Source organism: Buteo buteo, chromosome 20 (genome assembly GCF_964188355.1).
Source record: "Buteo buteo chromosome 20, bButBut1.hap1.1, whole genome shotgun sequence".
NCBI lineage: Eukaryota > Metazoa > Chordata > Aves > Accipitriformes > Accipitridae > Buteo > Buteo buteo.
The window spans coordinates 25,032,480-25,059,569 of NC_134190.1; the positions used below are offsets into that span (position 1 = coordinate 25,032,480).

Sequence of the window (27,090 nt, forward strand, 5' to 3'; positions counted from 1 at the left end):
CCCTTTTGGGCCAATCTTGTTCATCTTACAAAATTGGGTGGGTTTGTACCCACACTTCAACTAACTGTCTGTATGATCCTTCCCAGTCTCTTTGTATTCATGTGCTTTTTTAAAAATCACATTTCTGAAGAAAGTACCTCTTCTGGGGTAAGTGGGAAGCACTTACTTCTCTATCACTGTTGAAGCCCAGAAGTGCTGTTAAGTAAACCAGACCAAATAGCCTGCTACAACACAGTACTTGTTTTCCTTAAAAAGTACAGTTTGAGTTATTCAGAAGATAAAATAAGCTTCTTAATTATTTATAGTTTCAGGGAAATCTTACAAGAGCAAGCTCTGGTGTACATGTGGCAGTCTTTTCTAAAATATATTGTTCTTCCTCTGTGCAAAAGGGCTACAATCCCTCTAGAAATGGCAGCAGAAGCTGTCACTGATGCCCAGCAGGGAGGCCATCATTTCTCTTCCTTCTCAAAAATATCCAAATGTTTCATATCCTTTGGTCTTGGGCTCTGAGCTTTAATGAAACAGCTGTGCGCTTCAGAGCTTAAACCTGAAGGTATCATACTGGTGTCATCAAGTAACACAAGATTTGTAAACTAGGGCATCATATATGTAAATTACATCACAGGTTTTCTATTCCAGCTAGCAATAGTGAGACTTCTGTGTCACTACAGTACCTAGTTATGGGCACTACCCTTCAAAAGAGACCTAGGACACACCAAACAGAACACCCAAGGGACAAAGGTGTCATGACCTACGAGGAAGGACTAAACTGAATGACACTGTTTAGTCTGAAGAACTGAAGGGAGACATGGTAGCCGTCCTCAAAAGAAAGTGTAGTGGTGGCACAAGTAATCTGGCTAGAATTACAGTGAGAGGTTTACTGTAGCTGGTAGGAAGTTTTGTAAAGGAAAGAACTGTGAAGCAGCACATGGGATTGCCTGTGGAAGACTATGGACTATCCATGACTGGGGATTTTAAAAAAATGCATTCAGACAAATGTCTGTCAGCAATGGGTCCCTCTAGTTCACTGTAACCAAAGTGTTCAGCCAGGGCATTGTCTCAGCACCCACAGATTACAAACAAGAGAAAATTAAACAAAATCTTCTTCCCGCCGTTGGCCAGTTCCCTGTTTTTCCATGAATACCATAAACCAAAAACAAACCCCAAATTCGATACACTTTCTCAGAAAGGCCAGACCAGGAAAATTGGTTCCTTGGGTAACCACGCTGCATGGGGCATTTCTACACAATGGAGATTATTTTGGAATTACACAGCAACTCCAGACCGACAAAGCAGCGGAGGGACACAGCTATTTCTTTCACATTTGCGCTTAGACTCTACGGAGTGTAAGACAGCTCTGAAGGAACCTCTTGCATTATTCCTTCCTCCAGAGTACTGGCTCTGGGTTCTCAACCTTTTACGGAAACTGCCTACAATTTTGTTCCTACTAGGTTTTGACTTAGTATGGACTAAAGCTTTAAACAAGACTAAGAAAAATCTTGGGCTTAAATGACTCATGTAAAAGGACAGCAAATACCTTTTTCCACCTTGAAATATTTGGGCTTCAGCTGACTGCTAAGGCATACAGGCACATTTCCAGAGTTAATTTTTTTGACGTGCTTTGAGCTACCCATCATAAGCTTAATGCCAATTTAGCATGCTCAGCTTTCATATCAACCATGGCGATTCCTTTTCTTTACAGTAAATTTAGAGGTAGAAAACACTTTCTCCTCACCTAAAAAGCATGCAGAAACTAGTGCTGTACTTTGCTGTCTATCTTAGCTCAAAATTACCCAAGACACTGATGTTACCGCAACTTGCTTGCTCGGATTTCTAAGCCCTTAAACTACTTCACCTAGCTGTGCATTTTACTTTGCCTGTGGCACGTAAGAGGCGAGAAACATTTAGCTAACGTTTCTTTGACTATTAAGGGGCTGCTCAAGGTAAACACCGGAGCAAATACGTTAGTGCTTGGCTCACGTTCTGCATCTGCATATCCTTAAGGCTGACTGCCTTGGATTATCGTATTCCTGCCACTCTAAACAGCCTATTTTTATTCCAGTTCTGCAGCGTTAAAGCTTAAGTGAAAAGACTGTAGGGATTACAACTGACGAAAGAATGCTGGGGAGCAAAGAGGGTGAATACGGCAAGAAAGCAGCATATTTTTATCTCCAACAGAGCAATAATAAAACAAAAAAACCAGCAATATAAGCAGGTCTTAAAGGCTCGGGGTGGGTGCTCCCCCCCTTTTTAAAGCCTCTACACCAGAGAGCATTTGCGATTACGAGGATTTAACAAACAAAAAAAAAAAACCAAACCCACTCAGAAGGCATTTACCGCACCGAAACGAAATGCCATAAATCCCCGCACCGCGCTCCCTGCGCAGCTCGGCAACCCCCGCGCCAGCCGCCCGCGTCACGTGCTCCTGCGGATGATGTCATCCCTCCCCGGCCAGCCGGCTGCAGCGCCCGCCGCCGCGCTGCGGCTCCAGCGCCCGCAGCCCCCCCGCCGCCGCCTTCATCACCCCCACACGCAGCCCCTTCACACCCCCCTCACACCACCCACAGCCCCCTCATCACCCCCCTCACAGCCCCCTCATCACCCCCCTCATCACCCCCCTCACAGCCCCTTCACACCCCCCTCACACAGCCCCCTCACACCACCCACAGCCCCCTCACCCCCCCGCCGCCATATCACCCCCTCCACAGCCACATCACCCCCTCACACTCCCCCAGTCGCCACATCAACCCCCCCCGCAGCCCCCTCACAGACCCCCGCCGCCACTACCACCCCCCCAGCCCCCTCACAGCCATATCACCCCTCCACAGTCCCCTCACGCCCCCCCCCCGCTGCCACATCACCCCCACACAGCCCCCGCAGCCCCCTCACAGCCCCCTCACGCCCCCCGCCGCCATATCACCCCCTCACGGCCCCTCACAGCCCCCTCACGCCGCCACATCACCCCCCCACAGCCCCCTCACGCCCCCCGCCGCCACATCACCCCCTCCACAGCCCCCTCACGGCCCCCTCCCCACAGCCGCCCCCGCCGCGGGCGGCTCGGCGGCGGAGCAGGGCGGCGGAGCAGGGCCCCGTCCCGCAGCACCGCCGAGCACGGCAGGCGGCCGGGCTTCGGTGGCCGCGGCACACGCTTCTCTGGGGAAAGCGCCGCGCTCCAGGCGTGTAGGGCAACGCGTCGGTGGTGTTCCTCTCGCTACCCGGTTCGCCTAACGAGGAGGTTTTATTGTAAAAATGGGGGGTTTAAGAACAAATCCGACGCTGGTATCTCTTAAGGATAAGTTTAGCCTTAAACGGGAAAACCACCCTTGGTATTTTCAATAACCATGCAAGGAATACTCATTTTACAGTTTCATTTTTTTTAATAGGTACTATATGCCCTTCTGCTGTCTCATACAGCATGCAGACGCTTTTCCCTAACTACCAGTCAAGGGGGAAGAAGCTCAAATTATGCTAATTAATATTCAACTTTAGTAGATTAAGTAACGCACAACTAAGTAGTCCATTTCAATTGAAGAGATTCCCCCCCCGCCCCCCCCCGCGAAGCTTTCGGAATTACACAATCCCCTGAGTTACAGCAATACAGCCTTCTAATAAAACAGACTGTTACCAGAGAGCAGTTATTGAAGCGTTGTATCACACAACTACAGGTCTTTAAAACATACAAACAAGAAAGAAGCAAAAGAAAGTCACCTAAACTTTTCATACGGATGTGTACACTGGAAAATTAAGAAGCCTCTCCCACAAACACACCACCTCCTCTTTGTCCCCACAACTTCAGAGCCAGCATACACCATCAACCAGGCAAATTTAACAAACTGCATCTTTCTCATGCTGTATGAAGCGAAGATATTTCGCACTAATATATTCATTTCTCCATGTTGAAAGACCCATGAAAAGACAGCGTTCCTGGGTAGAGGTATGACCCCTGGGAGGTTTCTGAGAGCCCTTTACCCAAACGGCCAGGACAGCCCCCTCTCCCTTTGGGCTGCAAGGGTTCCCAAATCCCGTGGCGAAGACCTGCCTGCAAAGCTGCACATCCACCTGCCCTGGAGAGCGAAGAGTGAAGCCTTTTGCCTGGAAATCACAGAGTTCCCATAGCTCTGCTGTTCCCCTGGGGTCTCAACTCGCTGAAATTTCCCACAGGCACTGAAATACAGCGAGCAAGTCACCTTTAGAGCAGTAACAGAAACTGGGTACCCTGCGTGTGGTAGTCCATGCATCCAAGACAAACACTGTACTTACGCTAAGGCTGAGCCGTCCTTCAGACACGGAAAACAAGGTAACTGCTAATCATCTTGCACTGCAATGATCAGTAGCTGGTCAGCCACACAATTAAAGGGAGCAGATAAAATTTCCTTAAACACATCTTTTAAGCTAACAATTTGATTACAGAACTGCAATACAAAACAACGTTGGAAACAGCTTCCCTAAAGATGCATTGCTGCCCCAGGAACGTAGAAATCTTTGTTACTTTGAAGGTATCTTCACTGGTGTGCATCATTCAGTTACGACAACAAACCTAAGTTACAGAAACAGAAATTAAGACAGCAAAAAGACTCTGAAATTGAGGCTAAGAGCAGCATCTCTGCTAAGAGGTTGACGAAGCACCCATCCATTGCTGTCACACACAACTGACTCGAAACTTGTCCGAAACATGGCTAGAAAAAACACAAGAAAGGGAATGCTCTCATCCTGAAAACTCACACCTCTAAGACTGCAACTGCTCTTCACCTTGCAATGTAAAAACAAGACCTTTTCCCAAGCACAAACAAAAAAAGCCAGACTCAACCCAGAATACATCAATGCTTTAGGCTCTCCTCAGCCTTCAGAATGACTCTGTCGTGTCATCGACAGTAGCCAAGTGCCTTTTCTGCCAGGCTGCTCTCTCCAGCACCGGCCTTCTAATCCCCACCTCTTCTTTGACAGAAATCCCACCCCGAACCAGAGAAACCTCTTTCAGTGAGTTATTTTCCAAAGGAGTACGCAAAGGCCCTGCTCCGATAGGCTTCTGCTCAAAAATCCACACGCTAAGTTCTGTAGGAAGGAAAAAAAACCCATAGAAACTGTGATAGGGGCACTGAGAACTGCTATGTTCATGCCACAGTTCAGGTAATCAGGGAGTTAGGCAATAATCGGATTGATTTAGGTTAATCGTAAGTGGAAAGAAGTATCTGATAGAAGATGAGAGATAAAATAACTTTCAAGCACGGGGAAGAGGCCGCCTCCTGGCCAAGCAGCAAGTTCCTGCATCTAGGTAAGGCAGCAAAACTGTCAACTGCTCTGCACAACTCCTTGCATCCACTGGTCCCTTTGTATTGATTAAGCTTCACCTTGGAACAGAAAAATGTCAAAACTGTAGCTAGTCACCGTTTAAGCAAAAAGAACCCAAGATGTTGTTGTCTTTAGCATTTCCTCAGTTTCACAGCACGAATGATAGCAACTACATCACTCTGAAATCTGAGCTATTCCTCCCTTTAATTGTAAAGCCATCCAAGCTACATTTCAGCAGAAATTGCCTTCTAGTTAATTAAGTAAGAAGGCAAAAAAACAAAACAAAAGAAGGAATAAGGAAGCTCAAATGTAATAAAATTAGTGCATTATTAGACCAATCAAAGCTTTATTATTTGCCCTTTTTCCTCCCCCATATCATAAGATGATGACATTGATTTTAAATCCTGGAAATCCATAGGTTTATTCAACTTCGCTCATCAGTTAACAACTGTATATGATAAACCTCAGTTGCAAGTTAATTCATATACTACTTCCCATGCTTTTCAAATGTCCAGAAAGAGAGCACAAAGCAGGTTCCTATACTCCCATTTTGCCATTGAGAGGTTTTTAAAATACGACAATAGGCAAATTTGTAAAGATGGTATTATTATTCCATGAAAAATAATTTTAAACAAGATATGAGGAGATTCACAAGCAGCCATTGTGAAGCCTTTTACATCCTTACTCTGAAGTTACTACATAGAAACCAGTACCGACTAAGTCAGTAGAACCATTTGATTCTTTCCTTCAATCACATTTGGAAAAAATGATTCCTGAAATCCACAGGTTCTTGGGTTTACAAATGAAATCAGATTACTGAGGTAAAGGTGAGAAAGAAAATTGAACTTCCACAAAGCAGAAAATGGCAAAAGCCAGCACTAACTGAGACTAAAACCCAAAGGGTTGGCAAAGGGAAACAAAAGGTAACTACATTTAATGCATATATGGGATTACTGATAGCTTTTCTTGATTTTAACTCAAGTATTTTAAGTGCCAATTTCAATTTTATGGTAGGCTTAACTATAAATTCATACTTTTGTATGCAAGTAAAGGATTCATAGAGCAATCAGAGCCGTCAATTCACCAACTGCACTGTTACCGCTTCCCGTTATAGACATTGCCTATATTCATCGCTGCTCAGCAATCTCACACCATCTTTCACATTGCAACAAAGCAAGAGAATTCAGGGAAATCATGGCAAAGACTGCAATTCTTTTCTCTTCTCCGAAGCTTCGTGAGCTTGCAGATGACCAGTTTCAAAAGGTATATAATGGCAGTTCATCTCAGGAACACTAACTTTTAAGCATGCCTGTCATGGCACTTTTAAGACCATACATCTTTCTTTTTAGGAGCAAATGAGGAACTATCAGCAGTTTTTTTAAATGACATACAGATCACTGGGCAACATTAGTAGCCTTAGCGTTCATCATTTATTCATTCACTTTTTCTCCGTCCAGATTCTAAAGCCTCCGGGTGACTCCAACAAGGACACAGCTTAGAGGCATATAACCAGAGGGCCATGATGTCAGTGTTGTTCCAGCAGCCATAGTCATGAGCTTAAGCAAAGTATTTGTTGGAGCTAATAGCTATTCATTTAACATTAAGAACCCAGTCCTGAATTTAAAGCAGTTCCAGGAGTATGACGTGAGTACGCTTCTGACTCCCTCCAGCTCTGATCAGGCTCAAGATCCACTCATCAGAAAACATTACACCTTCAAACCCTCACTTTCATCAGAACAGCTGACAGAAATGTCCCTCCTGTTCCTGTCTTGGTTTTTTTGCATCCTATGCACTCTCCATACGCGCTGCAGGGAATTGCACCACATCAGTACTGAGCTAGTTTGCAGTGCTACCACATGGCAACTGGGACCTCACAGAAGCACACAGCTTAGAAATTGCCTTGAAGTAAGAAAATGAGACTCATTAGAAGGTTACTAGCTCTTTAAGCCACTTTCAGTTTTTGGCACTTTTGCTAAGTGTAAGAGGTTCTCTCTCTTACCATTATTTAACAGCTCTGTGGTTTGTCCTGACACCAGAATGCACCTCTCCTGCCCGTAAATTACAGGGGGGAGCACAATGTCATACATAGGGATGCGGGACAAGAAAAGGTTACTAGTGTAGTGGACAGCAAATACTTAAGTAAGATCAAATTCACTGACTGAGAGACCGTCCTTTTCTTGGAAGCTTACATACTCATCTATTCCTCAGCTAAGAATGAGCAATTACCGGGAAACTAGCTACCTCAGGTGTGTACTGCAAAACTTGCTGAAGAGCTGCCTTAAGAAAACAAGCTGAAGAAAACTCCAAATCCTAAATCACTCTGCTAAAAATCTGAAATTTCCTTTTAATTGGGTAACTGAAACCTTAGAGTTATCTGTATTTTGTAGTGACGTCCTTTCCAACCTGAATTACCCTTTGATCCTATGAAACGTGCGAGCCAGAAGTACAAATATCCATTTTTCAATTGAAACTTAAAATGAGACGATCAAAATCTGACCAGTTTCCCCTTTTGAAGTGAGAGAAAACGTGTTCTTAAATTTATCTATCCATTCAGGATGCTCAATTTGTTCCTGCTGTCCTACCAGCATTGTTGGGAGTTCATTTGTTTTGGTGGGAACTGCTCATCCATCTCTAAGCGTTGCAATACTCCAATTCACTGCCCTGCTGAGGTGGCAAACCTTTTTGTAGTGGTGTTCAAATACAGCAGTAGCACACTGCTCTCACTGCAGTCAGACGCTTTCCCTGTTGACTGTTGCTATCGACACTCATGGCTTAAGGAGTCTACACTGTTAGGGCTACCAGGAGGGTACCCAGTCTTTATAAAAGACTGGTTTAACACGCAATTATTTTAACAATAAGGTCTGTAAGAAATTTTACTTATTTTTCTGTTCAAAACACACATCAAGTGAAAGGCAGTAGCTTCTAAATTCTGCGCAGCAACAGCTGGAACATAACATTTTAGATCATGTCCTTTGGCTCTTGTTCCAAACCACCATCTGGAGAAATCTCTTTCCACACTGAAATTGATGAAGACTACAGCAAGGGCAGTAAAAATAAGCAAGTTAAAACAGATTGAAAATTGTCCCACATTGTTTTATCCTAAGCAACAATAGGAAGAACTATTTCCATCAGCCCTGAAATCAATCAAAAACACCAAAAACCAGACTGTGTATTCTTTAGAAGAAATGCCTTTTTATAGCACAAAGTATTGCTTTTGGGCTTCCTATCAGTCCTAGACTCCAAGATTAAGCATTTACTGGGTTTATTTTTTAAATATTTTCCCTTTTCTCCACCCCCCCCTTTTTTTTTTTTAATATGCACACATTTTCACAACACTTTCTTCACCTTACGGAGATTCATATGCAAAAAAATTAGACTAGGTCACATTCATACTTGGAGACATTAGTACTTAAAGAACCACTTTTTGCTGAATATTCCTGTTGCCCCTCCCTTTCTTTTTTTGCACAACATTTTATATTCCTTCTGTGGCAAAACTAGCAGTTTGCAAGAAGATGTATGTCAAATAACTTGATTTGTGCACAGCGCTCATTCCTTCAAATTCCTGTTTTATTAGTTTGCAGCTGTAAGGAGCTGGAGCTCTAAGAGCATGGAGACACAGGAAATGTAGGATGAATCTGAGCTTCTCCACTACATTACAGTGCACATACAAAAGATCAACGTGAGGAGGAAGGGGGAGACACTTTTCTTCATCCTGCATCGTAAAAACAGTCAAGTTCATATTGATTCAAACAACAGAGAAAAAGAATCATCTGCAGCTTGTTTTATGCAGCCCTTAGCTTCAGATGTGTGACTGTTAGAGGCATTTAGAGAGGGACATATGAAGTTTTAACATCAGAGCTTCTCCCCACCCTCCTTTTTCATGTGTTTACTGAGATGATTTTATTTAAAACACTGATTAACATATGCTACCGGTTAAAATGAACTAATTCTTTAAAAAAAAAAAAAAAAAAAGGCGATCAGGAGTCCACAGGGGAATTAAAAGCTTGGGTATTCCACTTTTAATATGCGAGCGGTTGCTAACAGCAACCTGCCTCCCTCCCTGCCTTTAAAAGGGAGAGCGAGATTAACGTGAAACGCCAGAAGAGATGTCCACTACCGGCCCCGTTCGCTCAAGGTTCGTGGTAGAAATCGCAGCGTGAATGACTCGCAGCAGGTGCGGGCGCGTTCTTAACGGGCACGCCGCGATAACCCCGAAGCCAGGTTGAAGACAATGGAAGGCGAAGGGAGGGAAGGAGCAATGGCTCCGCAGGGACCAGAAGGAGCCAGGCGTGGGGCTGGCCGCCGCGAAGCAGCGCGGCACCGCTCGCCCCGCACGCCGGCCGCGGCCAGCGCAGCAGCACGCATTACCTCATCGGCCTTGTGCGGGGCTGAGCCATCATTCCGCACAGGAGGAGCGCTGCCGCACGCTGCGTCCCGCCAGCCATCCCCCCCCCCCCCCCAAAAAAAAAAACAACAAACCCAAAGCCCTGACAGAGGCAGAAATAGGAGCCATCTGAAGTCACGCAAACCTTCCTCTCCCCGCCCCGGCAAAAATCCTCCCCATCGGATCCCTCCGGCAAATGGCATCAGAAATAAAAAAAGACCCTTACCACGTTTTGCTTCGTGAACGGGTTGCACTGAAGCATCGACAAGAAAGGGTTTTGCAGATTGTCGTGACTGAGAAAGGGAGGGTTCATTCTTCATTTAACGAATTTGTTCTAGCAGACTATTTCCTTCAGATGACAAAGGCAAGCAGCCTGAATCTCATTAGAGCTACATTTAACACCGCTACCGAAGAACACAAATTTAACCTAAATCAAGGCTGGGTGTTCTCCGCAAACTCCACTTACTCAGCTCCTTCTATGTTACTGTAATGAGAACAAGATTAACATCTTGCCTTCGCTTTCATCCATTTCTGTAAATGGATATACATTACTACAAACGCAGCATGTGCGCTTTCACAACTCTGGTCAGAAGCATACTCCCAAACTCAGTGCTCAAAACCAGAGAAGAATTTCTCACCAACTCACCTATCCTCAAGTCATGAGTAAATTCGCTTCAAACTCATCTTTATTAAGGATATGTAGGTAGCATATGCAATACTGAGACAAGACAAAGCAAGCAGCTCCTAATACTATTTAGGACAGAAGCCTATAGATGTAATGTTCCAAAGGCACTCAGGTACCCAACTGTTTGTTTCTATAGCTTTAATAGTCACGTGCATATTCAAACAATTGATACCTACTAAAATAGCATCAAATTTCTCTGGGAACAACAGTTACTTGAAAGTAGGGGCACTGCATTATAGTCACAAGTGTGGTAATCAAGTTCTCCTTCCATTTTTTAAAAATCACATATGAAACTTTGCTCTTTTTAGAGACCAAACCAGACAAAACCTACTCGACTGCAGCTTACCACTTCCTACTACTTGCCAGCACAACAAATCCAGTCTAACAAATACTTGCGAGCTCCCACTATTCCATGCTCAAAAGTTTTAACATCAAATCTATGGACCCCGATATGGTTGCACCCATTAAAACATGTAAGTGCAGACAGTTACTCTTCTGTTAGCACAGGCAGCAAGTATTCACCCATCAACTTTATTCTTCAGCCTTCCAGAGCATGGACAATACGAAGGTGTTATATGCCCAGACTATCCACCCATCCACCTCTGTAACACTGCAAAATACCACCACTAGCAAATGTTTTCCATATTATTTTATTTCAATAGAGGGCATTCGTCACATGGGCATGTTCTAGCACCTCTGATCCATGCCTTTAAAGAACATGCTCAGACTTAGCAAGTGTTCTGTAGTATGGTATAGATACCATGTGATACCATCTGCAAATCAGGATAACGACAATGATTCAAGCACTGTAAGTTACAATATTTTAATTAAGTTCACAAAACCGACCTAATTTAAGCTCAATTACAACGGGTTGGTTGGTCTCCTACAACACTGACTCACTCTACACAAAATTCTAAATGCATATGATTTCCTGGAAAAGCCCTTTGAGACAACAATAGGAGCTAACATTTTAATTGCATTAAAAAGCAGCAATGTACTTTGGCATGTAGATGAATGCATTACTTCAGAAGTCTACAATGTATTTTAAAAGCACTAGGTAAGATTTTAACAATGCCTCTGCCTTCATGTCTTCGGCTCCTGACATGATTAAGGATACACAAAGTTGTCTCTGAAGATTTTAAACTCTAAAACCAATTAGCAGTCCATAGGTGTACTTCTAAATGACCTAGCAAGCTTAATTAGAAATATTAACTTTGGTAGAGTGGAACAGTAACAAATGTGAAATTAGATTTCTCTTTACCTGTTTTCATCTTTAGTTTATTATTGCCCCCCCCCCAATCTCATCAGGTTAAAACACAAGATTATGGCAGTAGTACAGCACAACAACAGTTGATATATTATTTAGTTTCGCAAATATTTTTATTTTTACATGTTATTAAATGAGAAGCATTCTCTACTAAAGTGCTTTTGGTATAGAGCCACTTTTGTTGTAGATAAATCATGCAGCAGCATTCTTACTTGCTTTTGAGGTCCAGTACCCTGACATCCCATTCAAATTGCCAAACTCCCATATCTACTGCTATTTAAAAGAAAAGCAAAAAAAACCCTGAGAAACTAAGTCATGTCAGAGGTTTACTGAGTCTTTTTAGCCTGGCAGCTATTGAAAGTTTGAACACAAAGTAGTATCATGTCCTTTTCCAGCACAAGTCATTTGGGTATTTAAAAGTGTATAGACAGATAATAGATGTATTCTGGACTCAGCCCAGGTGAAAGTGTGTCAAGTCCAACATTGTGTTACAGAGCACCCAGGCAGAAGACTTCAGGACCTGGACTGCAACTTCTCCATAAGACTTCCCCAAAAGTTTTGATAGCTGATACATCACAACAGCCTCCCTTCATGCTTCCCTAACTAAGCACGAGTGTGTATGACCAGCATCGCCTAGTACATTTGATATACAAGAACATTCTTACTGAGTCCTTCATGCACACAGTTTTCCTGTTATCAACAAAGCTGAAGTTTATTCGGATGTATGAGGAAATACCTTGAATGAGTCCAAAATGTTTCTCAGGCAGGGCTGGTATCAGAAGCTTAGGTTGCCTACCAAAGCAGCCTGTCGCTAGCAGATGCGAGATAATCCCATCCTTACACAAGGCCTGCTTTTGACCTCTTTGGGTAATTGATTGCCATTAAAATCACTTTTCAAATGACTACTCTTACATCCAGATATTTTGAACTGTCATTCTTCAAGCTCTTGGCTCAATGACTTTCTATGGATGTAAGCTCCCTGACCTTACTGGATTTTTTTTGATCTTTCCAATTTAGAGCGTATTATTCCACATTAAAGATACTGGTATTTAAAATTTTGACTCCTCATAAAGACTTCTAATTAAATGTGACAGTCACTTTTATTGTGATTTCCTTTTTTTTGTTGTTGAACTAAGGTTTGAAATAGCTGATGGTTCTGAGCAATAGCCCTTTATCTCCACTGAATATTTGCTTTGCAATATCCAAAAAAACCGAATTAGTCTTAATTACAATTATAGCAAGAAAGAAATGCTACAGAGCCTCCAGATAGGAAGTAAAACCTTCCAGTCTGCTTCCATCTTACCAGCTCAGCCCCGTGTTGTTACTTGTTAGCCTATCAGTACCTACCGGCCGATTACAAGTGAATTAAAGGCTTAATTATACCAGGCATTGTAACTCCTTCTATCAAACATATTAATGAAATATGATACAGTTAGGGTAGGCAGAAAGTAACTACTGGCAGTCTGTGGACTAACCATGAAGACCTACAGCAAAGTTACTTGTAGTTACTTATAGTTTTCCAAAAAGGAGATACTCCACTGTTAAGCCTTAAGCTTTAACCCAAGTGCTAGCTCAAAAGTCCACTATGAAACTAAGATATTTTAATTTTCTGGTACAGACATCTGTGCAAACAGTTATTGACAGCTCATTAAGTGATTGCGGGGGGTATACTTGTGTGCGTACATGCACTGGCACACAGCACAAGCCAAGGAATGGGTTCTGTCAAGTTCCATGCAATTGCACCATCAAGGGCATAATTCAGTGAATATTCCCTTTTGGTAGCAGTGCCAGCTTAAGCCAGAGTTTTATGTTAATTACCAAAAGCAGGCTGAGGATTCTTAGTTTGATTAACCACCACCACGTCAGTAGTCTGAACAGAGGCTCCCATCCATTAAATCCTGCTTATCAAGTACAGCTGTCCATTGACAAACTGGTTAAAAATAAAGAAGTTGAACAAATAGAGATCTCCCCGCTGAAATGGACATGTCATCTGAGAGAAAAACATTTTAGGGAAGTTTCAATTTTAGGGACAAGAGAGAATGATATACAGGAAAATTTCAACATAAATAGAATTCTACACGACCTCAAAAAAGAAAGGCTATTAAGACTACCATGGAAGAGACTATCTATCAGGAAAAGACTCTTCACAAACACAACCCAACACACAAGACAGGCAAGTACGTAGACTTCCAAACACAAATTTAAAGCAGGACAAACACTTGAGGTACATACAAGGTGAAAGAAAACAACCCTTCATTCAAGGCAAGGGCTTACAGACTTACACATATAAGTCAAATATCTGTAACCAATTTTGCACATTTTGGCTATTGTTAAAAAAATGTAAGTTGAAATACTCATCTTTGCCTTCCTTAAGAGATGACTGACTGACAGTTATTGGTCAATATCGAGGCACTCCATCCACATGGGTATGTGCATCTCCAACAGGAAGACACAGGGACATCAACAAGCATCCTTCTTCCTAACACACTGCTCCATCAAGAGCAAAAGAGTATGAACTTTAAAACATTGAATAAGCTGGTTGGAGAGCTATTTTGCTCTCCAATGATACAAACAATACAAAATACTTTCATAGTAACAGCCATGAAAATCTCTCAGATACACAATGAATTTGTAAGAAACACAACTGAATTTAGAAAAAACAACTTTCTAAGGCTGACAAAGTAATCTATGATTGAAGAAGTTATCTTAAATCAGATCTATGTTTAAATGAAAGAAATGCAATTTAGTGTTTAAACAAGCATCTAGACAAATTGTTTATGGAATCATCAGTATTTTACCTCTGAGTGAAACTCTGCAAGTTCTCTTCCAAAACCCAAGTTAAATTAACCAACTTGTAAAGCACACAGAAACCAGTTCAATGATTTCAATTGTGGAATAGTCTTGAAAGGAGAGCCTGTATTTAGTCCAAGAAAAGCATTTAACTTACTGAACTTCTAAGAAAGTGACTGCCTATAATTAATATAAATCAATGTATCACACAGTAAAAGAAACGTATAATGCAAGCTACTAAAAAAAAAAAAAAGAAAAAGAAGAAAGGAGTCCCTTATGCTTAAACTTATAATCAAAAAACCAAGACAAAATATGATCTACTTATTCAATACATGCCTGGTACCTGTGCACAATTACAAGTACAGAAGAACAGAAGCATACTAGTGAAGACTAAGAGCTGGCTCTAGTACCAGACCATGGAGCTGATCCAGTTCTGAAATTCCAGCCCATGAAACAAACAGAAGATGACTTAAGTTAGATAAAGCAACTGCACCCATATATTTCTATTCAAGGGTACCACACATTAGAAGGTCAGCTGCGAGTTTGATTTTTAACATACTGTGGGCAGCCCAAGCAATGGTAACGAACTCTATGTCATATGCCAAGTAGAGTCTTCAACTGGGAAAGATCTTCAGTGGTGCTTGTTTCCAAAAAGAGATGAAGAAATTTTTAAGGGAAGTATCCTGGAAACCCTGCATTACAATAAAATTAACCTAAAGCAGAAAAGAGCACTTGTTGGAAAGCCACTGGAGGTTATGGATCAAATTACAAAAGCCAGAATTACTGCATTACACTAGTCAGCTACAATGCCATCCTCTGAATTTTCACTCTCCAGAATAGCAGCTTTAGAGCAAGAAAACAACCATGTTGCTACTGGCTCAAAGATTGCCTCTGAATGAATAGTTGTTCCGGTGCTATTTTGACACAGGTAACCATTAGCTTATCTGTGTACATCCTTATCTCCAGAATCATCTTCATTTACTTCAAGTGCTATTTGCCCTGAACACACCACAGGCATTCCTTCTTCATAATGAGCTCAGTATCTGCATTTATGCTCCCTTCAGCAGATGACTAATATTACAAGCACACTATTTTGATTGACACCTAATACCATAGCTGCCATTATCACTTACATCATGCTAAAACATGAAGTGTTACCCACATCTATTTGGAGAGTAAAAGAATACAGAATTGCTTTGACACATTGTCAAGAAGCACTGTCAAGCTTCACCCACCATAGCTATGTTTTCTGTTCTCCATCTTACAAGGTCATTAACTAACATATAAGTAGAGAGGATTCTACCATATTATAGCTACACATTCAATTTAATTTTTAATATTATACAGTAACATGCCATTACAAGACAAAGTTCAAGAAATATTCAAGTGACTTACCATTCAGAAGTATCAGTACCCCAGTTTCTTGTTTTGTATCCCATTTATGAGAACACATTGTTCATACCCCAGAGGCTCAATATGCCTGCGGCCGACAGAATGGATAAACTAAACGATGCTTGGGAACAATGGCAAATTAAATCCTTATCCCTTTATCAAGAAAAATGAATCCTGATTTCCAAAACTCAGATTCAAGTTCAAGACCCCAGTGAATTTGACACAGCTTCCATAACCACTAGGTTTCTATCTTCTCCAAGAAGCTCTATTTCCAAGTCAAAACATTTTTCAACTAGTCTTGTTTGAGCAGTCAGACAAAAAAAGGTACAGTACATGTTCAAAATCCAAGTCAGCTTTGTCAATGTGTATCTTCTGCCTGTGCAGTTTGCTTGACTGTCAGTTTGCTTAACAGTTGCTCTGCCCGAATTTACTACCAAATAGGCTTTGACAATGATTGCTATTTAATCCTGTGTAATACCCAGATGCAACTGTTCCCGGATCGGAGGACAGTTTAAAAACACAGTCTCCACCCCAGCTACATACAAATCTGGAGTCATGCACTAGAAATCTTGTAGCTGCAAAACTCAACAATAGAAAGGACCACTATTGAAAGTAAAATATCTTTTACATATTTATTTATGACAAGTGAATGATTATGAATAAGACTTCTAATTCCTTATTTAAAATTTCAGTTTAATAACCTGAACTTTCTAATGTTTGTGCTTTAGGCAATGACATTCCAATAAAACTGAGGAACAGAGTTCACCACCTGAGTGTCTGGACTTAAGCTGCCCTTCATACAGTACGTCACAAATGGCAAAACCTGAAATATGCAATGCAGTGCCTGCTCATCTGAACACAGGCCTACTGTTTCAGTTGTAGAAATTCAACAGTAGCTGGACATTCACTAGCAATTCTCAGTTGTTATTGCCACCTTTAGAGCTGTCAACTTCAAGGATCTGCCATTTTTTTTGTATTTGGATCATCTGTAAACTTAATCCTATGCTTTGTTTTTATGAATTCTACTATGTAATCATCACGGTACAATAATAAACATTTGTTACATAAAAAGCTTCAGTGTACATGAGAATTTGCTAGCAAGGAGATCCCACATAAGTATATAACAAAATGTAGAATTTTTTCCATAATCATTTCATCTCTGCTTATATTTACATGAACCAGAATCCTTCAGTTATCCCTGAACATCCACATCCCAGTTTCTGAAACACTTATCCTCCTGAAGAAGATACTGCCATGACCTAAATGAAAGTTGACATACACACTGTCTTAGAAAATTAAAACTGAAGTGATACATTTAGAGTTTATCCTGATCTCTAAAACACTAGAAAATCCTTTCTATAACAACACTTAAAAACCCCTATCAACACCCCAATATTCTGTCTAGTTACTACTCTACAGATATAAACAAATAAAGGTGAAATAAGTTATTAACTGATAAATTTATCATTTCAACATAACACATACCTAATATTTAGATAACGCTCTACCTCAACAACTTAATTAAGAACAAACTAAGCATTAGTAGTGGGACTAACAACTCCTGCCTACAGCACCAGATGATAAAAATGTAAGATAAATTACAGAGGAGAATAACAAAATATTCTGCTTGATTTCACCTCAAAGGTATGTAATGCTCCATTATTTCATCATCTCTAGTCAAAAAGCCAACATACCTGAATAATAACATGACCTATGGATTTAAGCTTAACGCCAGCTGTGAGTACGAGAGATTACTGCACTCAGTTAAAAGAAACTGGCTCATCTGGGTTGAGTTGGCAAACAGAAGATATTAAAAAGAAAGTAAAAATTTCAGTTTAATTGCCATTTTCCAAGGCTGACTGACAGTGTGTCACAGTGACACAGGGCACACACGTGCTAGCACAAGAAATCCAGGCCGTAACCAGAGCACTTCTAGGCAAACTGACTCAACGTCTCTACTCCACGACAGCTCTGGTCAAGTGCCACATCTTATCAGGCTACAGCTTAAGCCTTATTCACAGGCTGTTGTCTTAATGCTTCAGGAAAAGCTGAATTCAAATTTGGCCTCCGCATTACCTAAGTTACCCAGTTTACATCGAAAAAAAAAGGAATATGCTTATTTGCTTTAAATTAGACATTGCCATTTTGGTGCTTAAAGAACTCAAAGACATTTAAGATGATGACCCCAAATTAAGACAGTCCTTTCTCTCTCATTGTAATCTGGCACATAACTCACTGCTGTTCTGTACAGCAGAAGCATTTGGGCAGAAAATATTCCAGCTTTCCTGTCAGCACTGGTCTTCCACAGACTTGTTTAACAGCATGTACAACAAAACTACGAGCAAGACAGATAATTTCCAGATTTCTGCATACATTTGACAATACTTCATGAACCTTGCCTTTTGTTTCCAGGACTTCCAAACAAAGCAGCATGAGTTTATTAAAGCAGCTAACAGCAGATTACCTCATTAAAAAAAGTGGTATGAGTAGGAAAAGCTTTTTTTGAGCAAATCAAGAAAGACAGGATCCTCTTCTACTATTTTGCCTGTGCTCACCACGTAACAGAACGCCTCCCTGATGTGTGTATCGGAAAGTGTGTCACTGACAGTTAGTTATAGGAACAGGAAAACATTTGATCTGTGTCACAGCAAGCGTGTCAATCTGCAGCACTGATACCTTTCCTGACAGACATAGGACACGGGCTGTCCTCGTTGAGGGCCACTGTGATTCCATGTCAGTCTGCTACACAAAAGGAAAATTACTAAACCCCTGTTCTTCTTCAGGAAATGAGAGTACAAAGGAAACCAACAAGGAATCTCTTTTAGCCATTTCCAGACAACATGCCTCTAACATGACTCAGGCACTTGAAAGAGTGTTTTGCCATGAAACACTGCTCCATACATCAGCAATTACTTCAGTAAGACTATGCCAACTATGTAAGCAATTCCACTTATAACAGGATGCCAGGGTTTACTGCTGAATATGAATGCAACTCACTGTGACAGGCCAGTAAGTACCTACGTAGTACTACACGCTGGCCTCGCCAATATCGTGTGGGCAAACCTATCAAAGAAACAATTATCCCCTAAAGAATTGGGGAAAAAAAAAAAGACAAAAAAAAGACAGCCTATACACACCACCTAACTCCAAGCTAAACACAGGCTACATAGGGAACTCTTTCATTCGCAACGGCAGGCACATTTGAGCCAAGCCTGCAACTGTCGACTTCTCCCCAGCAACTGCCTGGCACAGCCCCAGCGCTCCCACCACGGGGACAGGGAGGACAGCGTCCAGTTGCGCCTGCCTGTGACCTGAGGGACCACCACCACCAGCATCACCAGCAGGTCACCCGCTCCTCCGCACACCCCGACAGCCCGCAAAGGCACAATGCCACACTGTCTTCTAACAGCCTGCGTACCTACAGAAAATAAAAGCACATGGGGCAGAGTAAAAAAAAAAAATAATTATAAACTGACGACTGTCCTCATTTTCTGTATCCTTTCATACAATCTCATCCCCATCCTCATTTTCTATTTTTTCTTGAAGTATCATTGCAGGATTAAATTCACGGAGTTATAAGTTACAGCTTCGTTTTTCCTAATTAAATTTCTAAATCATTCTTTTTAGTTTACATGAGTACTTCAGAGAGATTTGGATTTGGGGGTAAGTGGTAAACTTTCCACTAGTCATAGAAGCAATTCTCATTCTCCAAGTCTTTTTTAATATTAATCCTATTTAAATTTAATTCTCAGCATATTCTTGCTCAAAACTATCCATTCAGTACTGGCATATCTGAAAATCAATTACAACTCCTAGTACTACACATCTCACACTTCACCTTAGGAAAATTCCACACACTTAAATTCAGGCAGTTTGCAGAATTAACTTTACAGAGGCCTACATGCATAAAGCCACCTGAATTTGAGCAGGGTTGTGATGCTGCCCAAGTTTGGGATTTTTAGCATCCTTTTGTCACAACCGTTAACTGCAGCTTTAGTATTCTGCCCTTAGAGCTAATGTTTACACATCAGACTTTCGTAGCTTAAACTTACACAAGAAAGCATACAGAATAACAAGGACCTGTAAGCAGTTACACTGGGTAGTCTTAAGACATTTGTTTTTAACATAACAAGATACTTAGATTTATGTCTTCACCTACAGTTCTTCACTGACATAGTAGTCCATGATTTCCTCTCCACCTGCTGCATTTCTTTCTTAAGATTACTTCCTTTCACCAGGAGCACTCCTGCAGCTACATTTATGATGCCAGCGTAGAAGCGAGTTCCCTTTTCTGCCTCAGTTTTCTGAGTGATAAATTTTCTTCACTCACCCAATTGCAGAAACAAAATTTCAACATCAGCCAGTACTTTACGCTGTCCTTACTGCTATCTTTAGACCCATATTTAACCAACTATACTTTAAGGTCTGAAGATGCTAGTGGATATTCAGATTCTCTGTACACCCTTTAAGTGAACAGAAGCCTGTAACTTCAAACAAGGAATCCAAAAATTCTCAGGTAAGTACTACAAGGGCACCTAAAACATTTTAGGACCCTGAAGGACCAAGCAGCTCCTTTTGGCTCTGTGTAACTCGGATACTGCCTCCAAATACAGAATGGCTCGGACTGGAAGGAACTTCGGGAGGCCCACAGTACAATCTCCTGCTCAAAGCAGCATCAGCTCTGAGGTCAGACCAGGTTGCTCGGGGTTTAATCCAGTTGGGTCTTGGAAACCTCCAAGGGCCATAGTCCACAGCCTCTCTGGACAACCTTTCCCAGTGCTCAATTACCCTTACAGTGAAAACCTGCCATGTTTCAGTTCATGACCGTTGTCTCTTGTTCCATCCACCATGCACATAAAGAGCCTGACTTCTTCTCGGTTCTAGGTATCAGAAGGTTACTGTTGGGTCCCCTGAAGCCTTCCCATCTCCAGGTTGAACAAGCCCAGTTACCTCAACCCCTCCTTACGTGGCAATGGCTCCAACCCAACAGTGTCGGTGGCTCACCAGCTGGACTCAACACAATATTCCAGATACTGAGCACGGGGTGAAAATTCACCAGATCAATGTACTAGCTATGTTCCAGTTAACATAGCCCAGGATGCTGTTACTCTTCCTCACTGCCAGAGCACACTGCTGGTTCATGTTTAGCCTACTGTCCACCAGGACAGCCATGGCCTTCTACACAGAGCTGCTGTCAACCACTGAGTTCCCAGACTGTATCAATGCAGGGAGTTAATCCATTCCACATGCAGGACTTTGCATTGTCCTTGTTGGATTTCATGAGGTCAGCGCATAACTCTACTCTGTCTAGGTCCCTCGGAATGGCAGCCTGCCCTCAAGCATATGGACTATACTCCCCAGCCTGGTTACATCCACAAACTTAATGAGGGTACACTGTCTCCTCCTCCAGGTCACTGATCAAGATGTGAGACAGAACAGGGCTCAGAATAGAGGAACTCCACTTGCAAAAGGTACAGATGACTCATTACCCACTACCCTCTGAGCTTGACGATTCACGCAGTTTTTCACTAAACAAGCAGTCCACCTATCTAGATCACAGTGTCCCAACTTGAATACAAGGTTGTTGCTGTGGGGAGACCACGCCAAAAGCCTTGCTGAAATCCAAGCAGATCATATCCACTGCTCTCTGCCTTATTCACAGACCCAGTCATTTCATCACAGAGGGTGATTGGGTTGGTCAGACAGGATTTACCTTTGGTAAACCCCTGATGGCTATTTCCAATAAACAACAGCACCCTCACATGCCCACAGCTGACTTCCGAGTGGACTTGGTTAATGATTTTTGCATGGACCAAAGTGAAGTTGACCAGCCTGTAGTTCCCTGGGTAATGCTTCTTGCCCTTCTTGAAGACGGGTGGAGCATTTGCCGTTCTCCAGTCATTCAGAAAATCCTCCAATCTCGATGACCTTGCAAAGATGATAGAGTGGCTATTCTAACGTCAAGCAGATCTCAGCACCCTCAGATGCATCCCACCTGGTCCAATGGACTTTGCATGGGTCAAGACTTCAAGAGCTCCCTGACTTCAGCCTCTTCCACTACTGGTTGTTCCTCTCCTCCCCAAATCCTGCCTGTAGGTACAAAGACCTGGTAGAATTCCTTGATGGAAGAGAACGCATCAAGTACCTCAGCCTCATCTGCGTTAATGGTAACCAAGTCACCCACCCCACTCAACAGCAGGCACGCTTTTTCCTGCTTTATTCTTCTGCTGTTAATGTAGCAGCAGCAGCTCTTCTTGCTGCCCTCGATGTCCATCTCTTATTTCAACTCTGGCTGAACTTTTGCTTTCCTTTGCGTTACTACCTGGCATTTTTCCTGCAGATAAACTGATATCATGAACTTTCTTGGACTTCACGTAACTCACTGTCTCAAGAGCTTTACCCTTGAACTGACTGCTCCTAAAGTCTAATTTATCATTGGGCCTGGCGAGGCAGGTACAACATGACCATCTCATTGTGCACCAAGACATTCCTTGTTACTGTTTAGTTTTCACAACCTGTCCCAAAAATCCCAGTCTACAGATCAACTTTGTACAGTTACCGCTGAGCACCTAGAAATACATTTCCTAAATGTATTTCTCATTCTTGTATTCTTATTTGCTCACTGAAAAACACCCAGAATACCGCTTATCCTTAAAACAGGGAACGATTACAGGAAATGGTGGGATAAGTAATAGCACTATTTTCAGTATGGTGGAATAACTCAATTCTAATTCCACTGGAGTAACCTCTCTGACTGGACCATCTGCAATCAAACTTTGAGCTGCTTTATGCAAACAAAATTAAATGAACATATTAACAAAGTCACTGTTAGGATTACATATTAGCATCCAAAGTTCTGAGTTATTTTCCTCTTCAAGTGAATCATCTCAGAAAAACCCATCTATTTATCACACCATTAACCTTCCTGTTACAAATCTAGATGATTGCAGCAAACAAGTTGTTAAATAGGAAAAGATGCCAACAATATCATAGGCCTATAATTTTATCTCTGAAGAAAAAGTGACAGAGGAAGCATTAGCATTGTAAATATACAAAGAAGATCTAAAGATACTTTTATTAACCATTAAATCATAGCAATGTTTTTAACAATTAAATCTTCAGCTAACCACTGAATCATCAAGTTCAAAACATGGGTGGTCAACCTGTCATGTAGAAGGTTGTAATAAAACATCATAAATCACTGTAAGATTATTCACTCCTGTCGAAGCAAACCCAACAATTTAGCCATTTGCATCCACTTCCCTTTAGTAATCTTCTGCCAGAGGTTAACAGAGAGAACAGCAGCTCTCTGTAATTTCAAACATTCTGACAAGAAAACCGGCAAATCCTGGGTGTGTGTGTGTGAAATGTTGTTTGTGTCCTTTTTGCATATTTAAGTTTAACAAGCCAAAAATCCAACAGATACAGTCATAGCCTGTTTGGGGAATTGTAGTGAATTTTTAGACAAATAAGGCATTCTACTTGGGAGGTTGAGAAATACAATAGATGTAATGGATGGTTAGATCAAAAATGCTATGCTTGCAAACTACAGCCCACAAGAAATCATCTTTCTAGGAACACATCTATCTTCCCTGACTGGAAGAAGAGTTAAACAGCTTCTAAGAGGCATTTTGACAAATAGGTGAAACTACTTTCTTCTTTAAAAACAACTAAAGTCAGGTGCTAAACAGAGCATTTGCTTTGGTTTTGACCACAGTTACTTCTAGTACTCCTACAAGTAAAGCAGCAGTAGGAGCCCAAGCTGGATCAAGTCTGATACTGCCATTCCTAATTACATTGCCATTAATCAGCGCAGGTGTCACAGAAAGCATAATTACACTGATGCTTCTGCTTAACACAGCACTTCAAGCTAATATGATTATGATACGTTTAGTTGCACTTCATTCCAGTAGCTTCATACTCCTCTTGCCAAGTTGCACAGGGGAGAGACTTCAGTCTTCCGAATACTGCAATTCAGTATTGGGAAAATCCCTCCTCATTGTAGGGGAGCAAATACCTCAACTAATTTATATCTGGCAAGTTTGATTATCACAGAGAACACATGGTTACAGGCTTCAGGTCAGAAACCCCTTCAACAAACCACCCATGAAAAATGACTTCTTTTATCTGAATTTTTGGAAGTCAGTAAAACGATACTATTACAGCTCTGAACATACACACCTTTCCTTTCATTACTCAACTTTTTCCACCCTCTCAAGAGATCATCTTAGTGTAACATTCCTCAGTTTAGTTTTTCAAAGGAAGCTTTTTCCATCATGTGGCAACCCCTACAACACAGCAATTGTAGACTCTGGCCCAAAGCAAAGGAAGGGTGCTCACCTCGCTTACTCCAATTGCTCTGCTGCAGGGGCTTTCACACTGTAAACTCCCAGTTAACAGAGACAGCCACATCAAACTGCTCGTATCTGCATTCTAGTTATATGTTTAGAGGAACTGATGCATTTCAAGTCCACAGAAGTGTAAACATGACAAACCAACAAATCACCATAGCCTCATCTACAGTGCTCATCTGATGGACCAAACACCTAGTTTAGTCGCATTCCTTGAGAATTGACAGCAAACTGTCAGGTCGGCCCTGCACAACAATCCTGCCTGCAACATACAGTATTGTTCTAAAATGAAGAAATTCTCAAATGTCTTTTCAGGTTAGGCACCTCCACCTTCTGGATACTTGGAACCTTCTGTTTCAGCAGAAATTTCTCTACCATCTAGCTTCCCTTCTCATCCACTTGCAACTAATATCATTTAATTTCCTTTCCATTAAAACCACAATGATCCACATTAAGGAGTTCAGCTCACCACATCAATCACAAACATTTATTCAATTTATTTAAAAAAAAAAAAATCTATTTCACTTGCCACTGAAATGCATCTCTCTTCTGCAGAAGTTATATAACTGGAAATATGAATTCTGTCCAGCTAAAATATTTCCAAACTTCAATATCAGACCTGACTTAAAAATGTGTTGATGATAACTTGTTTTCTAAAACTTGTTTGTCAACTGTAAGAATGCTGTAAATACTGACATTGTTTCTTGCATTTAGTGTTTCGAGCATCCTGAAGATTAAACTTCAGTTAATTACTTTTATATACAATAGGATTCTATACATATACAGAAATTATTTAACCTTCACAAAAGATTTTAATGGAGCCGAGAAAGGCATTTAACTTCTATCCCATTGAGATGAAATATATTTAACTTTGGAAATTAACATCAGCCACCAGACTATGCTGTACAGTAATGCTGCAGAATTAAGAAAAGCAAAGCCAGAATGGCAGCGATCTTTGTAACACTGCAACTGAATTTGTCAATGGTCTCCCTGCCCTAAAAGCTTCTTCTGTTTAACAGTTTAACTATTTTTATTGGAAATTTCAGATCAAATTGCAATAAGAGACTGTTTCTGGATGTGTTTCAGAAAAATCAGCAAGGTTTTGTTTGTTTGTTTGTTTTAAACAGATAAGGACATAAACTAACATAAATGTCTCAAAAGTGTCTACTTGTGGCAAGGGCATAAGGTGTAGTCTAAAAACAATTCACAAGTTCTCCTGTTCCCCCACCCAAAAAAAACCTCTTGGCAAAATTTATACTTTGTAACAGAGATGAAGTTAAACATAAATATCTGTGTTAAATTGCTACTCAGAGAAAATGAATTTAGGTCTAGAGGTAAAAATTACACTAAGAAAGTTCTTTAATATCTTGAAACACATAACATGCAAAACACTTCAAATGAACTTTGAGAGACTAATTTTGAAGTGTGAAATCCCAACCACAACATACATGCTATCTAACATTCAGCTCTGCATGTCAGATGAGCATGTATTACTAATGCTTAACAATTCTGTGTGCACTTAGAAAGGTCTACATAATGCTTTCCCAGTTTTTCAAGGAAAGCTGCTCAAGCATGCAAAAATTCTCTACAAACACACCTGCAAATTTTCTATGACATTTAACCAAATCTTTGGTTAAATTAAAAAACTTCTAACCTAAAATGCCGTTGGTGTTCTCTGCCTTATCAAATATTAGCCCGTGTTTATGATGTCATGTTCACAGTGTAAAGATCTGCTGATTTTGTTTTATTTTGGGTTTTTTTTGTTTTGTTTTGTTTTGAGCAGAGGAATTCAACTAGAATCTACAATATTTTCCTATGTCTTTATGGCAGTCAAATACTAAACTCCTGTGTACTCTTGCCATAATTTCCTAACCTTTACAAAGGATCCCGATTTTTATAAGTACAGACTCTTTGAACTATCAACTCAAAGGACTTTTTAAATCATCCAGAAAGGGGTTGACTTGACAACTATGCAGATTCTTTCCACGCTCACAAATTAAGCACACAGTACAACCTGTAACATAACTTAAATACGGTTCTGGTGGTATCAAGTACAGCAAGAGCCAAGAGGTTAGTTTAGCCTTTATGTCCACCGCCGCTACTGGCCTACATTATGCCTTAGGTAGCTGCGCCAGTTGCACCAATTTGTGAAATGATGCATGTACTGTAAGCAAACCCACAGAGAGCAAATCTTTTTAGACAGGCTAACAGCCATGCAATCATGCTGCCATGAGCTGAAAGATGCTTTCATTTCATTCTGACACATGAGAGCATCTCACTCATGCCCCTGCATCAATGGAAAAGGTTATCCAGTCAAAACAAGATTTCACATTTCTCCAAAATACTTAATAGTTGAACTGACTGATTTTTTTTTTCTTAATGCCCACTTACCAAATAATAAATTGATTTTGGTTTAGCCCATACCCAGACTTTGTGCAATCCAAGACTCCTTAAGGTAAATTGAGGTTTGAAAAAACATTCTAACTTCTTGACCAGAGAGATTAACTCCACATCCTAGCTTTCACCAGTCAACTGAGAGGGTCAGACCTGATCAAAAGCAATCCACAAAGGTATTTAAACATGACAAATTCTTATACAAAGATATATCTGAGTTAACACAAACTCCATTTCAAAGAGTTCACATGAGAAAAAGGATGCAAAGAGAAATCAAACACCTACCTTTGAGCTTCACCTAAATATATTCCACCCCCTCCACCCCCCAATAGTTTCTATTTGAATTATTAGCAAGTTTTTTTTCCTTGGCTTACCATTGTGTTGTAGCTGAAAAACTTCTGAAATTTCACCGAGGGATGGGGGGGATCATACAATACTAGAACCGCATGGATTTTCATTTATAAAGGTTAGTGAAGACCTGCATTTTTATTGACCTATAGCCAGCATGCACCTTTCTAGGCATTGCTATACTTCACCA

At 41.1% G+C, this 27,090-nt stretch overlaps 1 protein-coding gene across 4 annotated transcripts in view; it reads right to left on the reverse strand.

Annotated features, from left to right (window-relative positions):
* TRIO (trio Rho guanine nucleotide exchange factor) overlaps positions 1–27,090 on the reverse strand; it is a 256,719-nt gene that overhangs the window by 183,952 nt on the left and 45,677 nt on the right. Inside the window, exon 1 of one of the 4 annotated variants that reach the window (XM_075052206.1) lies at positions 2,343–2,532. The exons of 2 other annotated variants lie outside the window; for them this stretch is intronic. In XM_075052206.1, the coding sequence (XP_074908307.1) occupies positions 2,343–2,358 (16 nt within the window). In that variant the 5' untranslated portion in view covers positions 2,359–2,532. Of the gene's footprint in view, positions 1–2,337; positions 2,533–27,090 lie in introns of those variants that run through there. One more of the 4 variants, XM_075052207.1, reaches the window with a different exon arrangement.